This window comes from Parambassis ranga, chromosome 20, assembly GCF_900634625.1.
Source record: "Parambassis ranga chromosome 20, fParRan2.1, whole genome shotgun sequence".
NCBI classification, from domain to species: domain Eukaryota; kingdom Metazoa; phylum Chordata; class Actinopteri; family Ambassidae; genus Parambassis; species Parambassis ranga.
Genome location: NC_041040.1, coordinates 15,078,313 through 15,103,045, shown reverse-complemented (window position 1 = coordinate 15,103,045; position 24,733 = coordinate 15,078,313). Strand labels below are relative to the sequence as shown.

General features: G+C 41.3%; 1 protein-coding gene across 1 annotated transcript in view; it reads right to left on the bottom strand.

Moving 5' to 3' along the window:
• tmx3b (thioredoxin related transmembrane protein 3b) overlaps positions 1–24,039 on the bottom strand; it is a 31,820-nt gene extending 7,781 nt beyond the window's left edge. The window contains exons 1-15 of the mRNA XM_028433098.1: positions 23,955–24,039; positions 23,666–23,723; positions 23,106–23,145; positions 21,408–21,531; positions 21,109–21,154; positions 18,612–18,692; positions 18,143–18,242; positions 17,278–17,355; positions 16,944–17,010; positions 12,947–13,045; positions 9,385–9,442; positions 9,153–9,206; positions 5,243–5,299; positions 2,030–2,159; positions 687–755 (exon numbers count right to left, since the gene is read on the bottom strand). Coding sequence (XP_028288899.1) covers positions 687–755; positions 2,030–2,159; positions 5,243–5,299; positions 9,153–9,206; positions 9,385–9,442; positions 12,947–13,045; positions 16,944–17,010; positions 17,278–17,355; positions 18,143–18,242; positions 18,612–18,692; positions 21,109–21,154; positions 21,408–21,531; positions 23,106–23,145; positions 23,666–23,723; positions 23,955–23,988 — 1,095 coding nt within the window. The 5' untranslated portion in view covers positions 23,989–24,039. The remainder of the gene's footprint in view (positions 1–686; positions 756–2,029; positions 2,160–5,242; positions 5,300–9,152; positions 9,207–9,384; positions 9,443–12,946; positions 13,046–16,943; positions 17,011–17,277; positions 17,356–18,142; positions 18,243–18,611; positions 18,693–21,108; positions 21,155–21,407; positions 21,532–23,105; positions 23,146–23,665; positions 23,724–23,954) is intronic.
• Positions 24,040–24,733: the final 694 nt, after the last annotated feature.

Below are 24,733 nucleotides of genomic sequence, written 5' to 3'. Positions count from 1 at the left end.
TTTGCCCATTTTTGCATTGAAGTTATCTGGATTATTAGCACGACAGTAAGTTGGCCATTTCAATTTATCTTTATGAGTGACAACAAATGATAAAATGGTACTATTAGTTTACATTATAAGATTCAGCATCTCCAGCACAGAATGTCTTGACCTAAAACACTATCATTAGAATAATGTGTATGACCTTGTTTACTCCTGTTGTTCTGTCCTTATCTGAGAGGATAGTGAGGAGACCAGCAGGACAGGGTGACAGGTCACTTCCTCCGATACTGAGCTGTGATAATACATGTTTCTGCTTCCAGAGTCGTCTCTATCCTAATGAAGATTACTCCTTCTAGGAAACCAAAAACATGATGCTAATGTATCATGATGTGTGAGTCAACAGGGAACTGTATGCTAAAAAAAAAATCTGTGACTTCTGCATTTACAGCTGGTTGTGCTGCTGCAAAAGGGCCGAAAAATGTATTAGCGGAGATTTAACTAAATTGACTGTACCATGTTCAACTAATGTGTGCTGTTTGGGGCTTTATCTGACATGCAGACAGCAGAAAAAAATATTATTATCACAAAAGCCATTCTGGTGTTCTGTGTTATATTTAAACACCATGAAGTCCACAATAAACTACAATTAGGTTGGGAAATGTTCTCTTTAAAGTGTTGTGAATTAATAAACTGTCATAACTTACCATAATAGTGGACCGGGCATCAAAGGCCACACGTTTGATCCTCTGAATGATGCCATCACCTCCGTACGCCTGCAGGAAAACAGAGTTTTATTGGAGACAGAGGAAGTTTAACAGCTGGCATATGCAGAGATTAACATGAGACAAAAGAATCATGCGTATGATCAAAACTTGTAACCCCTGACTGAATAATGCAAGCTTAAGGTATCCAGTCATGTGCTCTGTTCCTTCCAGACATTTTAAGTAGTGTTTAATTAACCGCTCCCCTGCACAAAATTATCGAACAGGCCCGACTCTAGTTTGTTCACTGTCCAGCAGTTCTGCCCAGTCTGAGCTTATTTATTGCCAAAAAAGCACCTGGGCAGCCGATGAGTGATCTGCCCTGATGCTAATTCATCAGGATGGCCAATTAGCAAGCTCTGTCTGCACAGTGTGGGCATGAGAAGCAGATGTTGCACAGACTCTAGACTGCACAAGTAGTTTGAGAAGGTTTTACACACACTTTTTATAGCATGTTGTTGGAAGTTATGTTTTCTTAATTGCAAAGGAGGAGAGGTTAGAGTGAAGTCGGCGATCGCACCACGTCAACAGCAAACAGGGATAGACTTTAAACAATTTAACCGCCACCGACCGCTAACTGTGTCCACTCTTTGTGATTGATATACCTCCTTTTGAAATAAAAACACTAAACATTCTTATATTTTATGTATGCATTGGGGGAAAAATAACTCTCATATTCCATAGAACAGCGATGATATCCACTGTGACTATCGTCATACTTTTTGCAACACACCAGCTCTGAGACACCTCACAGCAGACGCTACCAGAAGAGGCTGAAAGTGTCCAGGCTCTGGCTACAGACCAGACTTGCAGAGACATGGAGGTTTCTGTTGCTGTTTATTTGGTGGGAGGTGGTTTGTTTTGTCAAGGAGAAAAATAGCTCAGACCTTTCTTGGAAAAGAAAAAAAGAAAAAGAAGAGGACCTCTGGCTGTTTAGCTTATGGTTTCATACATCTGGCGTGTGGAAAACGATGACATTTCTTTTTCCATATTGTACACTACAATTCAGCGCCATGTAGTAATCTGTGCTCGACTTGTAAGGCAGAATTATTGTAGATAATCTATTCAAAAGGGACAGCAATAGGAAGTCTAAACATGCAAAAGGAGATTGCAGAAATATTTCATCCTGTGAAAATATTTCCTAGGGAGGGCTTAGAATGCAACACAACATGCTTGATTAATGAAGACTACTGGTGTGATTACAAAGGTGGAATGAAGTGTGAGGGGAATTCATAAACAGAAAACAGGAGGAAAAAAAAAAAGAAAAAAGAAAAAGTGATTTGGACCTGTGCAGAACCGTTCAAAACGCTGTTGATGAATTGGACCAGCTGCTCCATGGTCTCAATCGGCTCGCCGGGCAGGAAGTACTGCTCATTGGATGTGTTGAGGATGATAACAGAGGGCACTGTCACCTCCCTGTGAGGAGAAACAGGAAACACGGCTGTTAATCTTCTTCACCTCCAGACCCTGGACTGCCATTATCAGTGTGCGTCATTAGATGGGTACAAACTGTAGATTCTAAAAGAACAAACTGCCAAATAAAGAATACAACAGTAAGATAAACAAACCCTTTGTACTCAGAGCAAGCCAACTTTTCCCATGGGCTTTGGTTCAGAGAGGATTTTTCTAAGAAGGGGATGCAGCCTGGCCTATTTCAGAGTGGCATTTCTTCTTCTTTTATGCAAACAGTGTGCAACTCAGGGGCTTTATGGGTCTGCGGCGGTCACAGTTAAAGAGACCTTTACAAACTATAGCTGACAAGTGGGAGTCCAGAGGAAAGCAACTCTGCTTCCATGCTGAGATCCATACAAAGCATGCACAAAAGCAGTCCAGTGATCTTTGATGCTTCGCCTAATCAGAAAACAGACACTGTACACTCGACTCATTTCGACAAATCAGCAGAGGAATTACAATCTCAGCCAGATAAAGAATAAGGTCACACAAACAACCAATCCCTCTTCCACACGTCTCGCACAACACCAAAGCCTGGCTTAGATAAGGTATCCCAGTGCTTCAATACACACACACAGAAGCACACAAACAGTCCATCACTGGTGGTGCCACCTCACATCCCTGCAGTGTTACTCAGCCCCAGCAACAAATTGCACACACACGCGCACATATCCATCACTGTCCCACTGCACCACCCAGCTGAGATCAGGAGTGCAAACATACACACCCATGCAGTAGAGACATCGACGCCTTGCTACTCTGTCCAGCTGCGAGCTGCAATCGCACAAACACACACGTGCACAAAAACACACACCGACATCCATCTGATCCAGCCTACTCCAACAGATGGCACTCATTTAAAGTAAATATGGATTAGCTTATTCACCTCTGTGAGTGGGACTACTGGGGTTTTGCCAGCGTTATGAAGGGTCATATACTATACTGTGTGCAGACATTAAAGACGTTTCCCTTCTACTGCAAAAACTGGCTTCGATGTAAGCAGGGCTAATAGCGACTTTCTTAAAAATACAAACCATTAGAATTAGAAGTCATCGATTTTATAAGTCTGTGAGGGTTTGTGTATGCTCCATTTGTTTTTTTGTCCCTGCAGATATTTGCTCCAGAAGCACCAACTACAACCTGACTCTTAAGAAAGCCTGTGTGAAGACATTTACTGCTCACATGTGTACAACTTGTCTTATTAAAAGAATATAAGGTCCAGATGCACAATATTATTGGCGAAACATCATTATCTGCATCCATTGGCCTTCCAGCCATCAGCAATTAGCCAAAAGGCTCAAATATAATACTGTGGGTCCTTATTATGAAGACATTCACATGCGCAGGGGAAATTTTCTAGACTTTGTGAAAGTGTGTAGGTGCCAATCTGCTGAGCACATATGGAATATGGACTGTTGGCAGAAAATATTGTAAAAACAACTACACACACACACAAGGGAGTATAATTCTGTCCTAAGCCCACCAGTGCCTATACAACAACTGGATATGTACTGCCTCAAATAATGTCTCATTTATCCATTTTAGGACTTTTTGTTTTGTTGTGTTATTTTTTAGTGGTAGACTCATTATGAGCAGTTCATTAGTTCATTTTGCCCAAGTTCTCTTTTCTCTCTTTCTTACCAGAAGCATTTTTCTCTCTTTAATTACTGCACCAACACTTAATTAAAATCCTAACTGTAAACTGTGATAATCACTATCACAGTGAGCCAGGAAAATACATATTGGATGCATGAGGACATAAAACCTGGATGAAAAACGATTACATTTAATCTGTAGAAACAAAAACAAGCTTGTGGTAATTAACTTTAAACTGACCACAGGTTTGTAGTTACAATCACCTTTCTACTCATTTGTCTTCCCTTCACACACACTCACTTTACACTCAGCTCACATCTCTTTAGGTTTCTCACAACCCACAATGCATCCCATATAAGGGGTTAGAGATAATCCCACGTTTAAACAGAGGCGAAGACGACCTTAGCCTTGGAGTGATGCTCATCTTGTGTGTGTGTGTTTATGGGCCTCTGGTGAAAGCAGGGGCAGCCTTATGCCAGACAGACTGCTGCCAGAACACAGTAATCGCTGTGATGACAGAAAGAGGGATAAAAAGCCATCAGATTTATTTCCATGGTCCTCCTAAGGGAAAGGATTAGTGGACATTGACAGGCCAGGATTTTATTCCTCAAAGGAGGGCAATTAATCCTGCGCTACAGAAGCCAAATTCAGTCCCAACGAAATACACATTGTACGTACTCGTACAAAATTAGGAAGGCTAATCACCCCTTTTATCCTTAAATATAAACACTGTCTGTCTAATTTCAGGCTGTGTACTGAGAATCTGCTGGTTAGATGTAGTCGTATTTCAAATACTTCTACTGTACTCGCTGACACACTGACTTAATTACACACGACTTAGGAGACTAGGTCTGCTGTAATCTCTCTCATACAAACAATAACATGCTCAAATTAAAATAACATCCTGAAGCAGTCTACTACGCTCACAGATTCTCACACAAGATTATACGGACACACATAATTAGAGAGCAGTAGACAAAAAACAAGCCGCGCCAACTGCTATGGCCCTGCTGGCTTGTAATACTAGTGGGGTTCTGTCTAATTAAAAGTGTGGGATGTCAGTAGCAGGGCCTCTCTGAGTATGACACCCTAACAGTCGGCCTTAGACCGGGCACAGAGCTGCTGCAGCAGGGACTTACTGCATCATTAGCACTGCTCTTTGGCAAGCTATTAAAACACATGACCACTATAGATTTAATCCATGCATGCAGTCCTCATATAGTCCCTCTCTCTAGCAGATTTGCTAGAGCTTGTGCATCTTCCTCTGTCGATGGGGGTTAAAGTTGCCAGGAGTGGTGGAAAAAAAAAAAAAAAGAAATGAGTGCCTGTCTTGTGTAATTGACTTCTCCCCAAGAGAGCATCTTTAATGGCAGAGGCTGGCATTACGAGACCTGGATGAGAAGCTGACAGAAGGTAACGCAAGGCTGAGAAGAGAAAGAAGAGACACTCACCCCATAATAAGGCTGTTAATGTAGTCATTCCCATCCATGTGGCCAAACTGGAAGTCCCTGGAGATGAAACAAAAATCATGAGAAAGCATCCAGTAAACTAAACTCTGTTGAACATGTAACAATAACTGGGGAGCCAACTTGAATGCACCAAATATGAAACTTCATTGAATGTAATCACATGTTCTCACTGTGGAATAACTGGAGATCACTTTTGTCAACTGCAGGAGAAAAAATATCCCCAAAGCTCCATCCTGTGCCGTCTCGTGTTTCCCCTCATCTCTTCCGCCACAGAAAAGACTCAGGTGATTTATCTGAACGATAAGCCAGGAGGAGGAATTCAATTTGTATCTCATTGTACTGCACTATGTCTGGACAGAGTGTATTGTGGGCAGACTAGAGAAAGAGAGGGGGTTGCTGCACTAGTCCAGGAAAGCCAGTGACTTCCACTGAATGACTGATTATGGAGGCCTCAACATATATATTATATTCAAAGTGAATCATATCTAGGACGTTTGTCCCCTGGGTGCTAAACAATACTGCCCCGGCTGATATGAATGACATGATTATGAAGAACCCAGCTACATAATAATAAATCCAGCAGACCTAACATAAAATCAGTCTGGGTTAGTGATAATCTCCCTGACAATAGCAGGCCAGACTGGGAATAAAGCTCATCAAAATACGAAAAAAAACTAAATCAGAATACTGCAGCACTGAGACATGGATCGGAAAATTATCTCAGATGGAAAAGCAGAAGCACACGAAATGCGATGGGGAAATTAAATTCCATTCCAATTCGGATTTTATTATTCATACTTTGCCCACTCGATGAGTTAAATATTTACAGGCCTGTTCACCATATACTGCTGACATGTCTTGGCCGCGCCTTTGAGCAGCCCAGCCAAAAAAAATGAGCGAGTAACTTACAGAGAAACTAGCCACACTTAAACATTCTCTCTGGAAAAGTTTATGTGACCTAGTTTTATATATATATTATATATATATCATGGTGGTTTGAGTTATTATATATATATATATATATATATATATATATATATACACACATACTGTAGGTAGATATTTATTGACTTTATGCCAAAGAGTTCTCAAGGAGAAAGTTTTTCTAAAGCCAACAAAATTAATATTCTAAAGAAAGTAGGCGTATTTTCACCTTTAGCTAAAGTTTTCATTCTGAGCAGCAGTATAAGATGGGTTTCATTATACCAAGCTTTAAGATATCAATTCAATGGTTCTATGTGCGCAGACCTACATTAGGATTGAGATTACGAATTCATTCATAATCCATAAAAATTAAGAGAAATTAGGTCGTGATAGCAACATCTACTAACGAAGGAGTCACAATAGAGTGTAATAATACATATTACACATGTACACAATTCTACCACAGTCATTTGGTTGGAGCTCCTGAGTAATGTGAGCTTAATTTCCACTCTCCCTTTAGTTTGGCATCTCCTGACGTTAAAATCACTTCACATCCAAAGCAGCAACCTTCAATACTTTAATGTTAAATAATAATAATAGTAAACATGGCTGCTATAAAGGGACAGGTAGCTACAGTCATAAGTCACCAACTGTCTGCCTAAGGCGTCACACTGGAACCCCCACAGTGAGCTCCAATACTGCTCTTCACACACTATATGGATGATGTATTGTAGGATTTATGTACAGCCCATGGTCCGTGCTTTACACTACTTTCACAGAGTACAGTAGTTTTATGAAGTGTATTGTGAAAAAGACCAGAATAGTGACATTGCAGGCCATAAGACAAAACAATGGACCAGACAAATGCTGCATTTTCACACTACATATAGGTATGTCATATGATTGTATAAATGTTGTCCTAAATGCCTTTAAATATGGTGCCTTTAGGGACAGAAATTAAGTCTTATTTTGGGCTTCTTGTCTTTTGTGCGGCAGTGGGACACATAAAAACACAATAATGAGCGTGCAGAATTTCAACCATGCACACACACCCACCAACTGACGAAATCAGACTTCCCCACAAGGGCAATTTGTGCAAATGTAGGCATGTGCCCCACTCCCTGCCACACACACACACACACTCTTCCTCAAAGGCTGCACATAGTGGGTGAGCTGAACACACTGACATTTCTCACAGCATCAAATAGCATCGGCTCATTCAGATGTCAGTCATCACCTATGAACTGCTGACCCTCTGTGCTGCCTCCACCCACCACCGGGGGCAACAGTTTGAGTCTGCGACTTGTAATTACAAGCGCCGTTTAGGTGTGTCAGAACACTGCAGGCTGCTCTGATCTCAGTGGGAATCTCAAACCTGAAGAAGTCTTCAAAAAACAGAACTGGGTAGTGTGGCAGATAGTAGTATAATTGATGATAGGGATCTGTGTAATTCAATCAGTCCTAATGGGAGTGCCTGGAGAGGCAGAGACAGAATTTGATCATGGTGGTTTGAGATACACCTCTTCATTCAAAAAGAAATATATCTGATGACAGGGTGCTGTGTGAAACTTAAGAAGAACATAATGAATGCAAATGGGATTTTTTTTTCACTCCTGTCTCCTGCTGCACCACAGGAGGTGATGGGAGATAAGGAGATACTCTCACATTGTGGACAAGTAGGAGCTCTTACTAGAGTTTTTTTAAGTCAGCACTCTAACACGCACTGTGGTAGGCTCTGAAACATTTCTCTGACATTTATATTTTTTTAAACAGCAAATTGCACAGAAAGCAACAGATTTCAATGTTTAGGCTGTTCCCAAGTTCTGGATTATTTGTTGCCCTTCTAGCCTGATAATGGAGATTTACGGTAAGTAAAATATTTTGACGCCATCTGTGTGTCATTGTACTATTTAATGATGAATTACCATGAGATGGGTAGGATTAGGTCTGTGAAAGCCTCCGCGTCCCCCTGGATGAACTGGCGGAGGTGGCTGGGGAGACAGAGGTCTGGGTTTTCCTACTTAGGCTACTTGCCCCCGTGACCTGACCCAAATAAGTGTAATAAAAAGAATGGATGGACACAACCTCTCAACAGATGCACACACATTCTGGGCGTTTGTCCATAAAAACTTGGACAGAACATGATCTTGACATCATGTGACCTTGAATAGCCTTCCAGTTGGTGCAACCCCCTGAGTTTACTATCTGGTTTCCCAGGAATCATACAGCAGGTGTTTTGGTTTTCCAGCACAATCCCAGCTGGTACCTCGGGGACCAATCCATACAGGCACAACAAATTGATGGGTTTGCAGAATAACGATCACATTTATGTCCCTTGGAAGACAGCAAAAAGCGACCTTAGAATGATCATTTTCATAAGCAACATCAGCAGAGCCTGTTTGCTTTAACCTGGATCCTGTAGCTGAAAGAGGACCCACCAGCTGCACTCACTACATCATCCTGCTGCACATGTGTGCAGGTCTATGTGGAGCACTGAGTGTCTGTGCTCTTGCATCATCTTTGTCATCAACCAGCTTTTTTCTTCACAAAAAAAAACCATACATTTATTTTATTGTTTTTATCCTATTCTTATTTGGCTCATTACACTGGCTCCTCTCCTCAGCAGAGGAACAGGTCGAACAGCACAGTGCGTAACATAAACACCCCACCTTCAGTTGTTATTGCTCAATTGGAGCCGGGGGAAAACAGAAAATTATGCATTAATACAAGCCGAGTTGAGTTTCTGAGTGACAGCTGAAAAGAACACCTATATTTGGAAGCTGACATTTTGCATAATTACCTTTCTACTGCACCTCAACACACACAAAAAAAAAACAGACGTGCTCTGACAAAGGTATAAACTTGCTTGTGGATAGACAGGCAGCATTTCCCTGGTGAGAACACTGCCTTGGAATGAATGTATAAATTGGATTTCAATCTTTGACCTCATCATGTATCCGTGCCTCACCTGTTAAAATGTTCTCTGTATTCCTTCGCCACCCTCTGAATCATGGCCTTTAATCTAAAATCAAATGAGAAGAGAGAGAAAAACCACATGAGTTGGAGTCAAACCTTTTTTTAGCCAGCGGCTGCAATTTGTGGGAAGATCCAAACAATAACAAGCAACAAGTCTTATCTGTATTTGAGAGCACTAATGTTATGGTGGGTGTGGGAGAAGTCGTTTATAATTTCTTTTGTACCTGCCGCTCTCCTCTGTGGGGTCCTTCTCATCTATGACTGCGATGGCCACCAGTTTGCCTGAAGTGGATTAAGCAAACACACACACACACAAACAAAATGGTGTGAGGACAAAGCAGGCAGGTAAGAGGCTCAGGAGGCAAAAAGAAGGGAACGGAGCGCTTTACTCATTCATCAGTCAAACATAAAGTTAGCTTTCAGCTCGGCTGAACAGGAAACAAGTGGTCACTTTCTGCTCCGAGAGCTATTTCAGTGCCATTCAAAACCCAAACCCACAACATGACAAATAGGACTACTTAAAAATGCAGTTACACAACTTAAAAGGTCTGTTATTCAGACGTGTATGGTTTGGGGCTATAAAACCCCTTGTTGCTGCGCAGATGAGAGTGCCAGTCTGCCCCCTGCTGGTCACCGATTACTCAGCAAAGGTTGAGGTTATATAAAGATAGTGGACAGGCTGCCATCAGAGGGAATGTTTTATAAATGTCTTCAAGGTTCTGCTATTCACCTCAACATATCACAGCCCACAGAACTCTGTAAACGTCTGTGGTTTATCAGTGAGGTTTTTCATTTTTTTTTATTCCAGCAGGAACGTTTCTGTGGATTTCGACCTGTGAAAATGTGCATAATTATGTGGAGTCTTGACAAGGTGCAGAGACTCTACTGCTGTAGTAGCTTTATTTACTACAGTGCTGGAATAATAAGCATGGCTGCATCTGAATACTGTCAGAAGAAGCAGGGGGATTTTAGCTATGCTGTAAAAACATGTATTTTTTTTTTTAAATCATATTTTATGGTAGCTGGCAGCTAAAATTCCGTAAAATGTACAATAAACATGTACACTATTTTACATAATGCTCCAACTTAACAGTTTAAAACTGTTATAATTGACAAACAGAATTAGCAGAATAACACTACTTTTTTCTGTATAAACAATGAACATTTTTTACAGTGTAACAAACTAATGTCACAATTTTAGGTTTAAACAGTGCCTTCATTTATAAAACATGTAGCTTGAATTAATTCTTTACAGCCTTTCCTTAGCACAGCACTGAGGTGTTATTATTTTAATGGCATTCAAAATGCTAATTATACTAAATTATAAATTCTTCTCATTTTATTACTGACAGAAATCAGGAACAAATGTTAATTAAAAAGTATCTTACTGTCTAAGCAAGTGGCTGCAAAGGTTAGGGAGTGCACCCATTAATGATTCATTTTAAAATCTGCCATGTAAAAGTGTGCAGAGGTCAGAGAAGCATCTTTATGATGGACTACAGAGGTAAAAACAAACTAATCAAGTGTCAATGAGGGTTTCCTCACACAACACAACAACCCAATAGCTGCTCGCCAGCATTCATTATATCAGAAAGTCGTATGAATCTGTGTGGAGTGCTTCTCAGTGAAATCTCTCATTAGGAGATGTTAACCGTTTGTTTGTCAGCTACCCTTCAAAACGATGGATTTTCATAGGTGTTATTTCTGACCCTCAGAAGAAAAAAAAAAAACACCACCATCAAACTGGTGTGCTTTATTTCCTGCATCTCCATCCTCCAAACTGAGAGGATGACTCAGGCTCCTCAGTACTTTGAATTGATTACTGTGTCACTCCAGGTTAAGAGGATTCAGATTCTTTTGAAATATTGTCCAAGCGTCTATCATTCATTCCACTGGAGGACTGTAATGAAGAAGAGCTGGTTCCAGGGTTTAAAATAAAAAGCTTGAGGCCTTCAAGGATGTTTTTTAGTAAAAGCTTAAAAAACACGACCCGCTTACTCTTATGAAGTGTGTGCACACAAACGCTGCTGGAATTTAGACTTTGAATATCCAGCTGATTCTGTTCATTGATTAGTTCAGGTTCTAAATCCTGCTAATAATCTGCATTGAGCTGTATAAGTCAAATTTAAAGAAAAACACAGTGTGTATTTCAGTTTTTTGTCCACACAGCCACAGTTTGACTTCTGGCCAGCTGGACCTTCCCTTATCTCCCTGTTCTTTTTCCCCTCACACACTTCCTGTTTATCCCCGCCGCACGATCATATGAGGCAAAATGAAACATTTTATTCATTCCCCACCCCTCACAACCAACCATCCAATATTTCAGAGTTTACAAAAACTTTTCGCACTTTAATTTAATTACCTACTAACCCACAGCTCCGTCTGTGTTTCTGTCCTCTAAATTCTAAATCTAAATCACTTCTTTCTTCTGATGGTGTGAAGTGTAGGATGGTGAATTTTTCGATGTTATTGCTCCAGCCCTGCTGCATGGAATGTGAAACATGCTTACACAGCCACAGACACACACCGATACACATCAGTCTGAACTCTGTCACACTGTGTTTATCCAATTAAGACGCTATAGAGAGCATTTTATATGCAGAGGAGTTGATGCTAAGCAGCAGGACTGGTATCAGTTAGCTGTACACAGTAAGCAACACCGAACCACCGAGCGTCACTGATCGCAGTAAAAAAATGCATATAAAGGAGGAAAATGCTGTATCTAATATTAGAAAGCACATATTTCTCTGCACAGAGCATCAATTTCCTGCTGTTTAAGAGCCAGTTTGTGTTTCAGTCTTCAGCTTAAATTTCCTTTTTCGAGGAAAAGTGTGTGTATATTTGAGTAACTGGAGCAACACAGGCTAAATCTGGAGGGAAGAGACAGTCGAGTTTATCACGTTTGATTATAAAATTTAACATCTGTTAAACATCAGAACACAGAGCTCACTTTTAACTGTTAGTAACTCTTCAGATAAATAAACGAAGTTGCAACAACTTTTCTGCTTTTAGAATTTGATTCTTAATCTTTTGTCCTTCACTTAGAATCTGTCTGACGGTTGTGTGGCAGGCCTGCTCAGCTGCTTTAGAGTTTTAATATTCTTCTTTTTCTGGTTTTAACATGGTTTGCAGCACTGCTGTTCTATACACTTTTAGTTGTCTGCAATGTTTGTTGTTTTTGCTGCTTTTAAAGTGTGAATCTCCTTGCTTACACTTCTCATAGTCCTAACAGAGTGTTGTGCTCTGTTAGGATGGTAATATAGACTTTTTTCTTTATCACCACCCTAGACCTCTTTCACACAACCTGTTCAAGGCAGGAGTGTTGTACCTTTAATGCACTTCACCAGGATTTTTTTGCACCTTTGAGCCATTAGGTAGGGAGGCACAGCTCCGAATGCCTGCTGTGTAAGAGTGAGCCTGCTACAATGGCTTCATTTGTTATCTGTGAAAAGGTATTGTCCTAGTCCGTCACCATGGTTGCAAGCTGTCATATCAAGATGATTAAATCCAGGTTTGAGACCAGCATCACCAGGATCTGATGAGCTAAACCAGGTGAGCAATCTGAGCATCCTGAACCTGGACCTGAAAACAGGTGCTACCAGGTATTTCTGTCTTTTGTGACATGCATCTGCTAAATAAAAATAAACACCGATCAATCAATTTGGTGAACATTATTAGACTGCTTCTGTATGTGTATGTATGTTTACATGGATGATGGGAAGTGTCACAACTACAGCACAAACAGAAAAGGGAAATTGTATCATGAATGACAATTGCATACGCCACCTGTCTCTCCCAGCTCATACAGCGTAAAGCCATCAATCTGCAGGTATCCTTGGAAGCGCTCCTTGTTCACCCAGGATGACAAGCTACCATCCTCGTATTCTGCAACAGAGAGAGAGCGAGAGAGAGAGAGGGAGAATCTTTCAGAGCAGCTTATCGACATTCAGCGCACAACCTGTCTATATTAAAAGCAAAGCAGAGTGGTGTGTATCGATGCCTGGATGGTAGGAAGATCACAGTGTTCACCACCTGTGTGCTCCTCGGGGAATAACGAGAGGAGCATTCAAAGACGGGTCATCTCTAAAACAATGACAAGAAACTGGTTTGACAGTCGGCTGCCTATGGCTTAAGTGGTCAGAAAGGCTATGTTGGGACAAAGGAATCAATGCAGTAAGTAAAAAAGTTTGTTAAGATTTAATATCGGAACATTTTCTTCAGGCATCTGAAAGATTAAATTGCACAAACCTGATTTTAACACTCCTAAAGAGACTGTTTTTCATAGCTGTTATGCAAAAAATATGTTTTTTTCTGCTTTTTTTTTTTTTTACATTTGACTTGAATACATAATTCAACAGATGCATCAGGAGAAGACAAAACTCCCAAGAAATAAATAAAAAAGTAGAATACAGGATTACATCTTGAATGCGAGCCACACATAGTTGCTACTCTTAACATCTGGAGGCAACATGAGGAAGCATGAGTGTGTCGAGGGTATAAACAGAGTGTAGTGAGCACGGCTGCTTAAACAACAGCTTTCTCTCCAGCTGAGAGAGGCTACAGGATGCTCATAATTGATGTCAAATGTAGCTGGGACCTCATTATGACATGTTAATAAGTTATCCTGACCTTTCCGCTACCATTACAGTAATTACAAGAACACTGATGACTTTTAACATGATTCTTACGCTGCAGGGCCCCGAAGGAGCTGGGAGCATAATACCGAACATGACAACCTAAAACCTGGAACATGCTTTTAAAAACCCCAAGGTCATAGCGTACAGTAGTACTGAAATCTATTCCTCGCTGTTGCTGCTGGATCAAGGCAGAGGAGCCTTCTTGTTAAGGCTGCTGAGTCAGTCATCTCACAGACATTCCACAGAGTTCTTTCCACAGATGTTCTGGCTTTATAGACAGCCCGCAGCTGTCTGCCTTCTCCCCCAGAAGCAAAAGAGAAAAAAAAAGAAAGAGCTGGAGGCCCCATGCTGGGTTTGCACATCCTGATGAACCTCTACACCGACTGAACCTCCTTCACCTTGAAACAAATTAGAGCCAGCTCCCTTCCTGGGGGCCAGCTTTACAATCTCCATACTGCCCTACAGGAGCCTGTCAGCCCAGAGTTCACACTGTGGGAGACGAGAGAAAGATGAGGGGCAGCAGGGGGAATAAAAGCAGACAGTGGGTGAAGTGAGGATGATCCAGTGTCAAGAGTTTGGAGCAGAGGGAGAAGAAGGCACATTTCACATTTCAAGGATGAAGGTTAATGGCACAGAAGACCTTCATGACAATGCAAATAGAAACAGAAGAAGAGGGAAGAGAGAGGGAGCAGGAGGACGGAAGGTAATGAGGATGGATGAGACACTGAAGGTGGCAGAGAACCAGAAGATCAACATTTTTAACTGTGACGGAAAACTCAGCGTAATGACCAGGGAGAATTTTAGAGATGAACGGCTCTGGTTGCTTCCAAAGAAGCAATAAAACAAGTTAAGGGACAGAAGCCAGAGTCTTGACAAACCAGGAATGACAAGTGACAGATTCAGTCAGGAAGCAAACCGGGGTGGCTGCCTCATTGTCTCTGAAAGCCTCGGCAGCTCAGGAATAAAACACAGAAATCACTGTCTGACTCCCTTGTCTCGTGCTTTTGTAAAGAGTTACATGTAGTTTGCTGATGATTTGTACATTGTATCCCCTGTCAGTAAATACCCCACCTTGATTACCCTATCTGGTCTGTCAGCTGTCACATAAGGCAAAACAGCAACTCTGAAAAAAAGGTTTTTTATGGACATGTCCTTCATGCTGACCTCGCTATTGATTCAAACGACCGCCCATATGTGCTGTAGCACAATGCCATCATTGTGTCATCACCTGTTTAAGTGTGACCTCATCTTGTCATCACGTTCATAAACTGCTATTCAGACTCTCCTTTGGATATATGCAAAGAAGCCCTGAGCTAGTTTCCATACAGGAAGCAGGCCATGGACTACTACATGAAGGACTGAAAATCAAGGTGAAGCTGTTACTAAAGAATATCGTGTACACATATAAACTATAATGAATTTCTCACAGCTTTAATGTGTCAACCAGGATCTTTCACTGCAACACATTGTGATCAAAACCACTACAAGCATAATAACAGAAGACCTGTATAGCAGCATGAAACTGAGGATTTCAGTAATTAAATATGTATGAGCTTCCTCGCTGTACCATATTTTAACAGCTTCTCTTCAAAAGGGACGCCACTGTTTGTGATGTGCACTAAAGCAATCAAAGCCAAACAGCAATATGTCAAGTATCGTTTCCACACAAAGCGATAGGTTGTATTTGGACAGCGTGGCACCACTCAGTGGGGCCCATTGTTTAAAAAAAAAAAAAAAAAAAAACACACACAGTGAGAACCAGTGTGCTGTGAATTTATAATAAGCATTTCTAGAATCTGCATCTTTTCAAAAATACACACAAAAACAATACTAGTGGGAGAGGACATAATAAAATATGTTAGCATATTCTGGGAACTGTCAGACTCTAAAGCCTGCAGATATAAACAACACAGCTCATAAAAAATATATGTTATACAGTATAATGTCTGCATGTCACAGGCGGCCGTAAAACAGTGTCGCTCAGAGTCTATGCAAATGTGTCTCGAAAGTTTAGCCATAAAACCTTTGATAAAAAGTTTCTGACAGAACTCCATGCAAAGTAAATGTAAGAGACTTAACACCCAGTCAGTTCAAACACAGCACAGCTGGACGGACACCAGGCACAGGCGACCACAGGTTTTTGATGCTTTTTTGTACTTTAAGTTTTATTAACTATATTTTTAGCAACAATGCTTAATAATAACAGCGTTTTCCCTCAACAGGTGGACTGGAAATTAAAGGAAGGGCATCTTATATTAACAAGCTGCGACCCTCTCATCCTTGACAGGCATAACACCCCGTCACCATGGCAATGCTCGACATCCACCACATCCTCAGTATCAGTGTCCTGGAGGACTCGGCAGAGTGTGGAGTTTTTGTCATCAATGTCTACAGTGGTGAGCCTCTCCTGCTGCAGTTCTGGTGCAGGAAGCCCGCCTTTTGTAACAGTCAGGTGGAGCAGACAGATGTGAGACTGCAGTCCACAGCAGAGCTGGATTTTGTTCTCCGGGTGGTGAACCGTGCACCTAACCTGCCTAACAGTCACTACTGGTGCCCGTTTGTGTTATCGCTGTGTCTCGATGCCCGGCGCTACCGCTTCCGCCTCCCAGCTGAGGCTCAAAATGGCAGCAGAATACACAGCATCATGGAGGAATGTGGTGAACTCACACTGCTGCGGTGAGAAGCTTTAAACTGGAGAAAAGTAGCTTATCTAAACCTTTTATGTCAAATGTAATTTTTTGCCTTTTGGTGGCTGCTTCAGTGGCTCTGTGTGACTGTATATACTGTACCAGCTCTGCAGTGGCTCAAGCTGTGGTCTTTCACGCCCACTCAGGCCAGTTTATCCACCCCGGCCTGCTATGTGGAGACAAACCACTGCAACATCACTGGCCTAACCACACACACAATAGTGGGCAGCGCCCTGGGTGCTTTACGATGGGCCCGGCACACCATAACTCAAGTGTGGTGGAGAGAGATGAAAGAACAGTGGCGGGAACAGAAAAACTGGAGGAACACAGCTTCAGTTACACAACAGGGAGGAGGAGGGAGATGGAAGGAAGCAACAGCGGACAGCACAGCACCCTGCTGCCTGCTAAAACCGATTTAATAAGCTCATCAAGCAGGACTGGAGGAGTTAAAACACTCACCATCATAGGTAAAGTAGGCTCCATCCTTGAAGACTACAACTGCAGGAAGCTCAGGCAAAGATACTGACTGTTGAAAACACAAAAATACTTTATTTTAAACCAAGTAACATAAATCCCTTTAGGTATGTATGTGAACCTAGAAACTTAAATGAGGCAACGCTGCTGGCGGCAGGCCACTGCAGAAACCTGAGGACTCTGTTCTAATCTGGATGCACCAAAGTATCACTAACATGAGATAACAGAAATGTGAAACTTGTGTACTGTATATACAGATATTAATTACAAAATACTGTTAAAAGGACCGTTAAAAAACACATTCACTTTCAAAGCTTACCTCTGGCAAAGCCTCCTCTGAGGCTGAGAAGAAGTACGTGTACACAATGAGCTCAGAGGCCACTTCATTGTACCTCTCCTGCAACAGAATGAGAGACTCTCAGCCTGTACACAATGCAAACTCCGAACTTACCGTACTACACAGCTTATTCTTGAAACACAAAAGAATTTTGTGATTCAGGTTTTTTTTAAACTTCCTGGGCAATTGAGATTGAGTGTAAGGTTTTTTCAGATGATTTCTGGGGAAAATAAAAGTAATTTTAATCATTACAAAAGTAACTCGTGTTTGACACATTACCTCAAAACTACCCTGCACACAAAAGCTTTGTGAGACCTCAAAAATACACATTCCGTCCTATAAAATAAGGACAAATGTTCTGTATTAACAAAAAAAATGTAGTGTATTTTCTTTCAACATTTCAAGTTACATACATTTCCAGATGAGTCATACTCATCATCTGTAAACAGGGCTAGTGAGTGGAATCTTTGTATGACCTGTAAGTAAGATGGGGCACACAGCACAATATAGCAAATAAGAAATATGCTTTTCAAGAAGCACCACTGATGGCCTTGATTTTGTTTTATTGGACTTCACAGATGAAAATCTGTGTTCTAAGGTAAAAAAAAAAAAAAAGATGATCTTAAACAGAAGTAGTTCAACTTAAATACACTTCAGATATTAACTCTGATTTGTGATGACAAGCTTCAGATTGGAGAGGAATGAGGGATTTATCTCTATGCAAATTGTTGTTTTTTTATCAACATCACTAATTAAAACATGTACCAACAGTACCACTTCATGAATCCACACGCTTTCATATCTTGGACAAAGACAGTAGTATTGATGGAACACAAATGGCTCTTACCTTAAGTGGAGAATCCCCACCGACGTACACAAAAAGCACGTCATGTCGTTTCATCATGTGCTCAAACATCTGCTTGCTGGGAAGTGCCCGCACGGCTGGTCTGCAAAAAATCAGAGATGAGTTCATTTTGATAAGCGTTTACCCCACACAGTGGAAAAAAGAGGCATGTTTGATTTCTGTGCTGGTGGTGCCACCCAGTGGGGGATTGGACACCCTGCAGGCCTGGACTCAGTTTAAAGCCAAGCTTTTGATCAATCCCTCCGTCACGGATCGACAGTGAATTCCCCTCGAGGAGGAGAAAATCTGTCAGGCTGAGTTGATACTGTGGCTTAAAGTGGGGCATCAGAGGCAGAAGCTATGAAACAAATATGGCCGGCATTGATAAGCTGGCTTGGATTTCATTAGTGTGAAATAAAGGAGGACTACTACTCAGCTTGGCGTTTTTAAATGTTTGACGTCTGGGACTTACCCTGCTACCCTGTTAGCAAACTCTACAATATCATCTTTTGTCCTTGGTCCCTTGTAATTGTAGGCGAGGTCACCCTTTAACCTGAAGAGACACATACACACACACAGACAAAAAAAGTGAGTGAAAGGCTGATAATTCTAATACAAAACTAACCGATCGAGGCCTGGGGTCAGATTTTATATGGCCAAACAGAATAAATCATGAAAAATTCAACAGGCAATTCCTATTTTTAACTCCTTGTGTAACATTTACATGATGTACTGAGCGGACCACTGACAGCCCATCCGACACGTCTGTGTTGTCTTGGTGCATCACACACTATGGGTTTGGACGGGCGTTTATGGTGACGCAGAGAGCCCGACCCAAGCATATGCACTACTATGTCATCCAACCTGAGATATTTCATACTGTCTTTCCTATTTTATCCATCCTGATATGTTAATGGGGCCCTGTAGTCAAGTAGCATTGGTAATGTTACCTGACATACCTTCATAGGGCCTCTCCTCTCTCAATCCCCTCTCAATCTCAATCAAACACATGCTATGTTATGGCCATATATGTGTCTTAATAGGACCTAAATCATATACTATAGGGACTGTTATTCTTCCCTGGTTGCCTTGAGGGGGCAAGCATTATGTTGTAAATTCAGATAACTAGTGTGCTGTGATCTGTTCATCTGAATGCTTAAATGTTATTTATTAATTCAATAACAGTATATGCATCTCTTATTGTTTAAAATAATATCATCAGGGACTGTTGGCCCTCAGGCACTTTCACATGATCAAATCTGGCCCTCCATGAAAACAACTGGACACCCTTGCGTTAGAGTGTAAAATAAAAGGTGTGTGTGAAAGTGTAGTTTGCATTCAGATATTGGCAAACAAAAAAGCAAAAAAAGTTTTCAACCTAAAATCAAATATTAATATGTTCCCTGTGCAATGCAGTGCTATGGATTTTTATGATATAAGTCACAGATTTTAATGTTACTTGTTGTCAACATTAGTGGTGTCCTGGTCTGGGGAAATTCTAAAGATTTGTTTTTTTTTTATTGATCAATACAAACTTTTTATCTCCACAGCTCTGCTAATTGTTTCAAACATCCATGACGGATTAAGTGAAACTGCAGGACACAGAACAAAACGAATATCCAGTTTTGTGGGGGATTTTTGTTCTTTAACCAAGAAAACATTGAGCTTTTCTCCATTTTAAACTGTGAGCAGACCCTTCATACTGTGTACTGACTGTCAGTGGCACTCTCAATGCCAAAGGTCCCTGATGCTGAACTTGGTTACATCCTGGTGGAGCCAGCCTGTAATGCATGTGGTCAGTAACAATGCACAGCTCAGCTGCAGCAATTAAACAGTGTTCAATGCAGGACGGCTCCATGGTTTCACGCTGTCTACACTGAAGTGTGACAGTCTGCCCGCTTTTGGTGATCCAGCCACTGCTGCCTCAGGTTTATGCACACAGCTCACAGGACTGGAACCACCCAGAGCCTTTTTCTGTGCTTCATCTCCTAACTCTAACCACACTGCTTCATGTCTGTCTGTCCGTCTCCACTGACCCCTCCTGACATTGAAGCATGACGAAACTATGAAAGAATCTCCTGATGAAACGGCAACTACCAAATACATCTCTTTTACCACAAAGGTCAACTTAATCTAAATCATCGCACCTCCAGTGGAATAACAAAACAAATGACTTTACCTAATTGAGTTCAAGCCGAGGAAGCTGCTGGAGTGAAGCTCCTCCAACAAGCAGAATGCATTAAGGATTGCTAAGGTTGCATCAGCCCACAGGGCTTAATGAACTCAGGGGGAAACTGAACTCTAAATCAAGTCTCCTTCTGTCACCAGGGGAGGCATCTCTCCTGCACCACGATGGATGTTTCATCACTTGCTTGGTTTAATGTTATGAACCCTGCCGTGATCCTGTGGCAGTTTCCCCAAATGAGCTTGATGAAACTAAATGGGGAGCCCATTATGGCAGCATGCAGATGAATGATTCAGTTTCAGAAGCATGGAGGAAACTCGGATAATCATTTTTCCTCTCGTCAACATGAGCTCTGCTGTTAAGCAGCTGGTGTCTACTGAAATTCATCAATTTTATATGAAAAAAAAAGTTAAAAAGGAGCTGGAAAAAACAGAAACTAAAGTTGTAATTCAGCAGATTATAAGATCTAAAGTGAGTCTGAAATGCATGTGAATGTAACCCAGAGGTAAATGAAAATCTGATTGAACCCCCAAGAAACACGTAATTAAGATCACATGTTATCATCTGATTAAAGTGTGTGAACAGTTTGTCATTTAGTAATGCCTTAAGGGAAAAGCAACAACACCTTATTCCCTCGTGAATTATGCATCTAATGGCAGAAAGTCTGAAGGGAAACAACACAACATAATGACAACAAACATAAAGACACTTGGATACAGAGGGGTGACAGCTTATTACTACTACTTATTTTGTTGACACACAAAAACGTTAGAGTCACACTTACAGTTTGATCGTGGGGTAACCGCGGACACCGAACTCTGACGCCATTCCTGCAAAACCCAACACAACAAACTGTAACATCATAGGCAAGAAAGTACACAACGGTGGCTCCTAATTCCTAAACCTGAGGAGATTAAAAAGTATCTGTTGTCATCTTCTTATTGGGACACACAATTATTATTATTATTGAACTGAAACATTAACACCTTCTCAGTTAGAGTGAATCTTTGGCTCTAACACATATAATAATCACATGAGGGACACATAGGCCTCGTGGGAAGAACTGCATCATGATCTACTCACCAGAGTAAGCAGTGGCATCCATCTTTCCCACGCGGACCGGTGACCCAGAAGTCTTCAGCTCTACTCCCACGTCGTGCCATATTGGCTCTAGTTTTTTACAGTACCCACACCAGGGAGCATAGAACTGAAACACAAAAGGCACAAGAAGACAGATTATTCCACTTTATTCTGATCAGATTAACCCTAACATGTCATGGTCATGGATGGCATTGTTGTGTGCATCTACTGTAATTAATTTATTGTCTTTTTGTGTACTTGGGAGTTTTTCTTGCACCTAGTTGTGAACGTTGTGTAAGATTCTGAAAGTGTGTGAAAAACAATGTAAAAGTGTTTTAGACAACAAACAGACACCATCATAACTGACTTACTCTGAATGCACTACAGCTAAAAACCAGACCAGATAAAAGGGTTTTAAATAAAACACACACGTCTTGGGCATTTTGGGAATGCCAGAGAGGAAAAGAGCTTCTCTCCTACTGAGCAACAAAACAAGAAATACACTGTGCAGCTGCACTCACTTCTGCACAACCTCACATTAGAAAACAAAGTCAACAAAGTCTGACAGTGGACTTCTGATACAGAGTTCTGGCCATGTCAGCGAGCATCCTTTGTACTTTTAGCAATTTGATCTCTTTCAGGATAGAAAATCCACTCCCGTTTCATCCAAGCAGCGACATCTAGGGCTGAGAAATGAAACCCACACACAAGTGTTGAAAACTACAGTTCCCTTAGCAGCCTCTGGGGGCAGGCTGCAAAAGTTAGTCAATCCAGACCTCCATGTTAAAACATCTAGCTTTACAACAGCAGTAAAATGTTTACAGACTGGAACAAAACACACTTTTGGTCTTCACTGACACCTTCATTTTAAAGGACAACTGTACGGGGGCGGATTTGTGCATTATTTACAGTAAGTGTTTTAATTATATAAACGTGTGCAACTGGCAACCTCTCTCTTTCTGACATTTCCTGCACATTTTGACTCCACTCACGCTGGGATTCACAAGGAGTTTATGCAGACTAAGTCATGGATGGTCCATGGTTATATACCGTCTCAACCAGAAACTAAAAATGAAGTCTCTTTTGAGGCCAGTTCGGGGCTTTAGCATTTTCTTAAGCCACCATTTACCTCAATATGACTAGTCTAGTAGTCATTATTCTATTATTCTATTATAGTTATTATTCTATTATTTAATATGCTGTAAAACCAAAACAGCAGGCTTAAAGAGGCTAAAACCACTGTGATGATGCAGAACTGGTAAATGACACCACCGCTCACATATAACAGCATTCACAATTACTATTAGATATGAATCATGTACTCCACTGGGGAAAATAATCATCCAAAACCTGACAACTGTGTCTGCATCAGAAATAAAGTAAAACTCTTGCAGCCCAAAACTGGCACTTTGGCTGCTTGAGCTACATCAGCTTCTACAAGCCGCCACAAAAACCGTGATACAAAGCAGCCCGAGCCCCCTGGCTTTGCCCGCCATGCATGACTTCTCATTCACTAATCACAAACACCGGGGATAGTCTGCACACACAACCCACTCCCTCCCTTATTACATCCCACCCTGACTGCTGCCACTTCCGCAAGGGATGAATTCAGACAGTGGAGTGAAGTCAACCATCGCTCAAACACACCCAGATTAGTTTATTTGTGTGTGTGTGCATGTGTGTGTGTAGACTCAGACTCACATCGACCAGCCAGATGTCGTTCACCCTGGTGTCTTTAAATCTATCAGAAAGAACACAGAAACAAAGGTAAATTACAGTAATCTAATAATGTATCTGATAATACTAGATCACTGATTAATATGCCAATTAAAATAAGAATAAAAACTGTTCATGCAAGTTTTAAAGTACAAGGAAATGTCTGGATATTCAGTCTGTGACTAACACAAGCATCATATTTTCTTTTTTCTTTTAAAAACACACACAGAGGAGACATATTCCACAACAGGCATACAATTAAAAATGCACTGTGCAGACTGAAACCTGAGAAGAAATCAGGACTGCCTCCCTGCATCATGAGCTGTTTGTGTGGCCCCGTGGCTCTTTGATTATTTATACTGGTACAGTTTATCATATCGTCTTGTTAGAACAGAGCTAAAGTGCAGGAAATCAAGGAGGAAGGAGCGGGCACTGTTGGTATACTCGGAAGTTGCAGTACATGGTTCATGTTTTAGTGAGACAGACAGTAGCAGGAAGAAGCTGAATCATGGAAGCAGAGAAAACATGCAGAGGGCATCACTTACGTGTCATCTAGATCTTCAACAAAAGCTAGCACCGCTGAAGTGAGGAAAGCCGCTACAACTGCAGTGAATGACAGAAGAATCAATGAAATCAGACATGTTTATGGAGAGGCGGTTTTCCTCCAGCCCGAGACCTCATGACTGAAGCATCACCACCGGCTAAAGCTGTCGTCCCAGCTAACTGTGCTACACTTTCCACGGCAGCTAGCTATCAGAGGGCTGTTTTAACAGATGCTGTGACAGCGTGTGAAACCTAAAGGTGACTGTGCAGAGTATTAAAGAGTGGACGTACCTCCATAAAGCAGGGAAGCTTTCAGTTCTGCCATCGCTTCGACTGGAAACAGCAAGCAGGAAATACAGCGGCTAAATCAGCACCCGCTGCGCATGCGCGAAGATTACACAGCACCATGAATCAAGCATAGCCCCCACTTTTTTTACATTTCTTTATTTAAATGCTGTAAGAACACACCGTATACACATATTATCAACCAAATAAATATTACATTAAATATTTCATATTTCTGATTAGTTTATATAAATTAATGAATAAAAAAGAAGCAGGCAGAGGATAATAAACAACAAATATGCTGCTCTGTCACTTTATTAGACAAAGCACTTTAGAATCACAGATGATGTCCCTGCAATCTGCCTTCTCAACAATAAGTTGGACAACACTGAATGAGAATGATCTATGAGGGTTATGACCAACAATCCCACTAAAGCCTGCTTGTCCACAGGAGCAGCATGACCCACGTCCTCATCGTCACACATCATCGAGACCCCACTCTTCATCAGAGACCCCACTCACCCCACAGGCTCTTTTCACTGCTGCCGTCTGGAAGATGCTACCGAGCATCCACTTTCAGTCTACCAGACTCAGAAACAGTTCCTTCCCCTCAGCCATTAGACTACTTAACCAGTAGTTCTACTGCACAGCACCTTTTGCACATTGTCATACTCATTTGCACATCAAACAACTGTATTTTTCACACTTGTCTCTGTCACACCACAATGACAGAGAGATGGTTAATGATGGTAATCAGAGCAGGATATCAGAAAGGGGAGAGAATG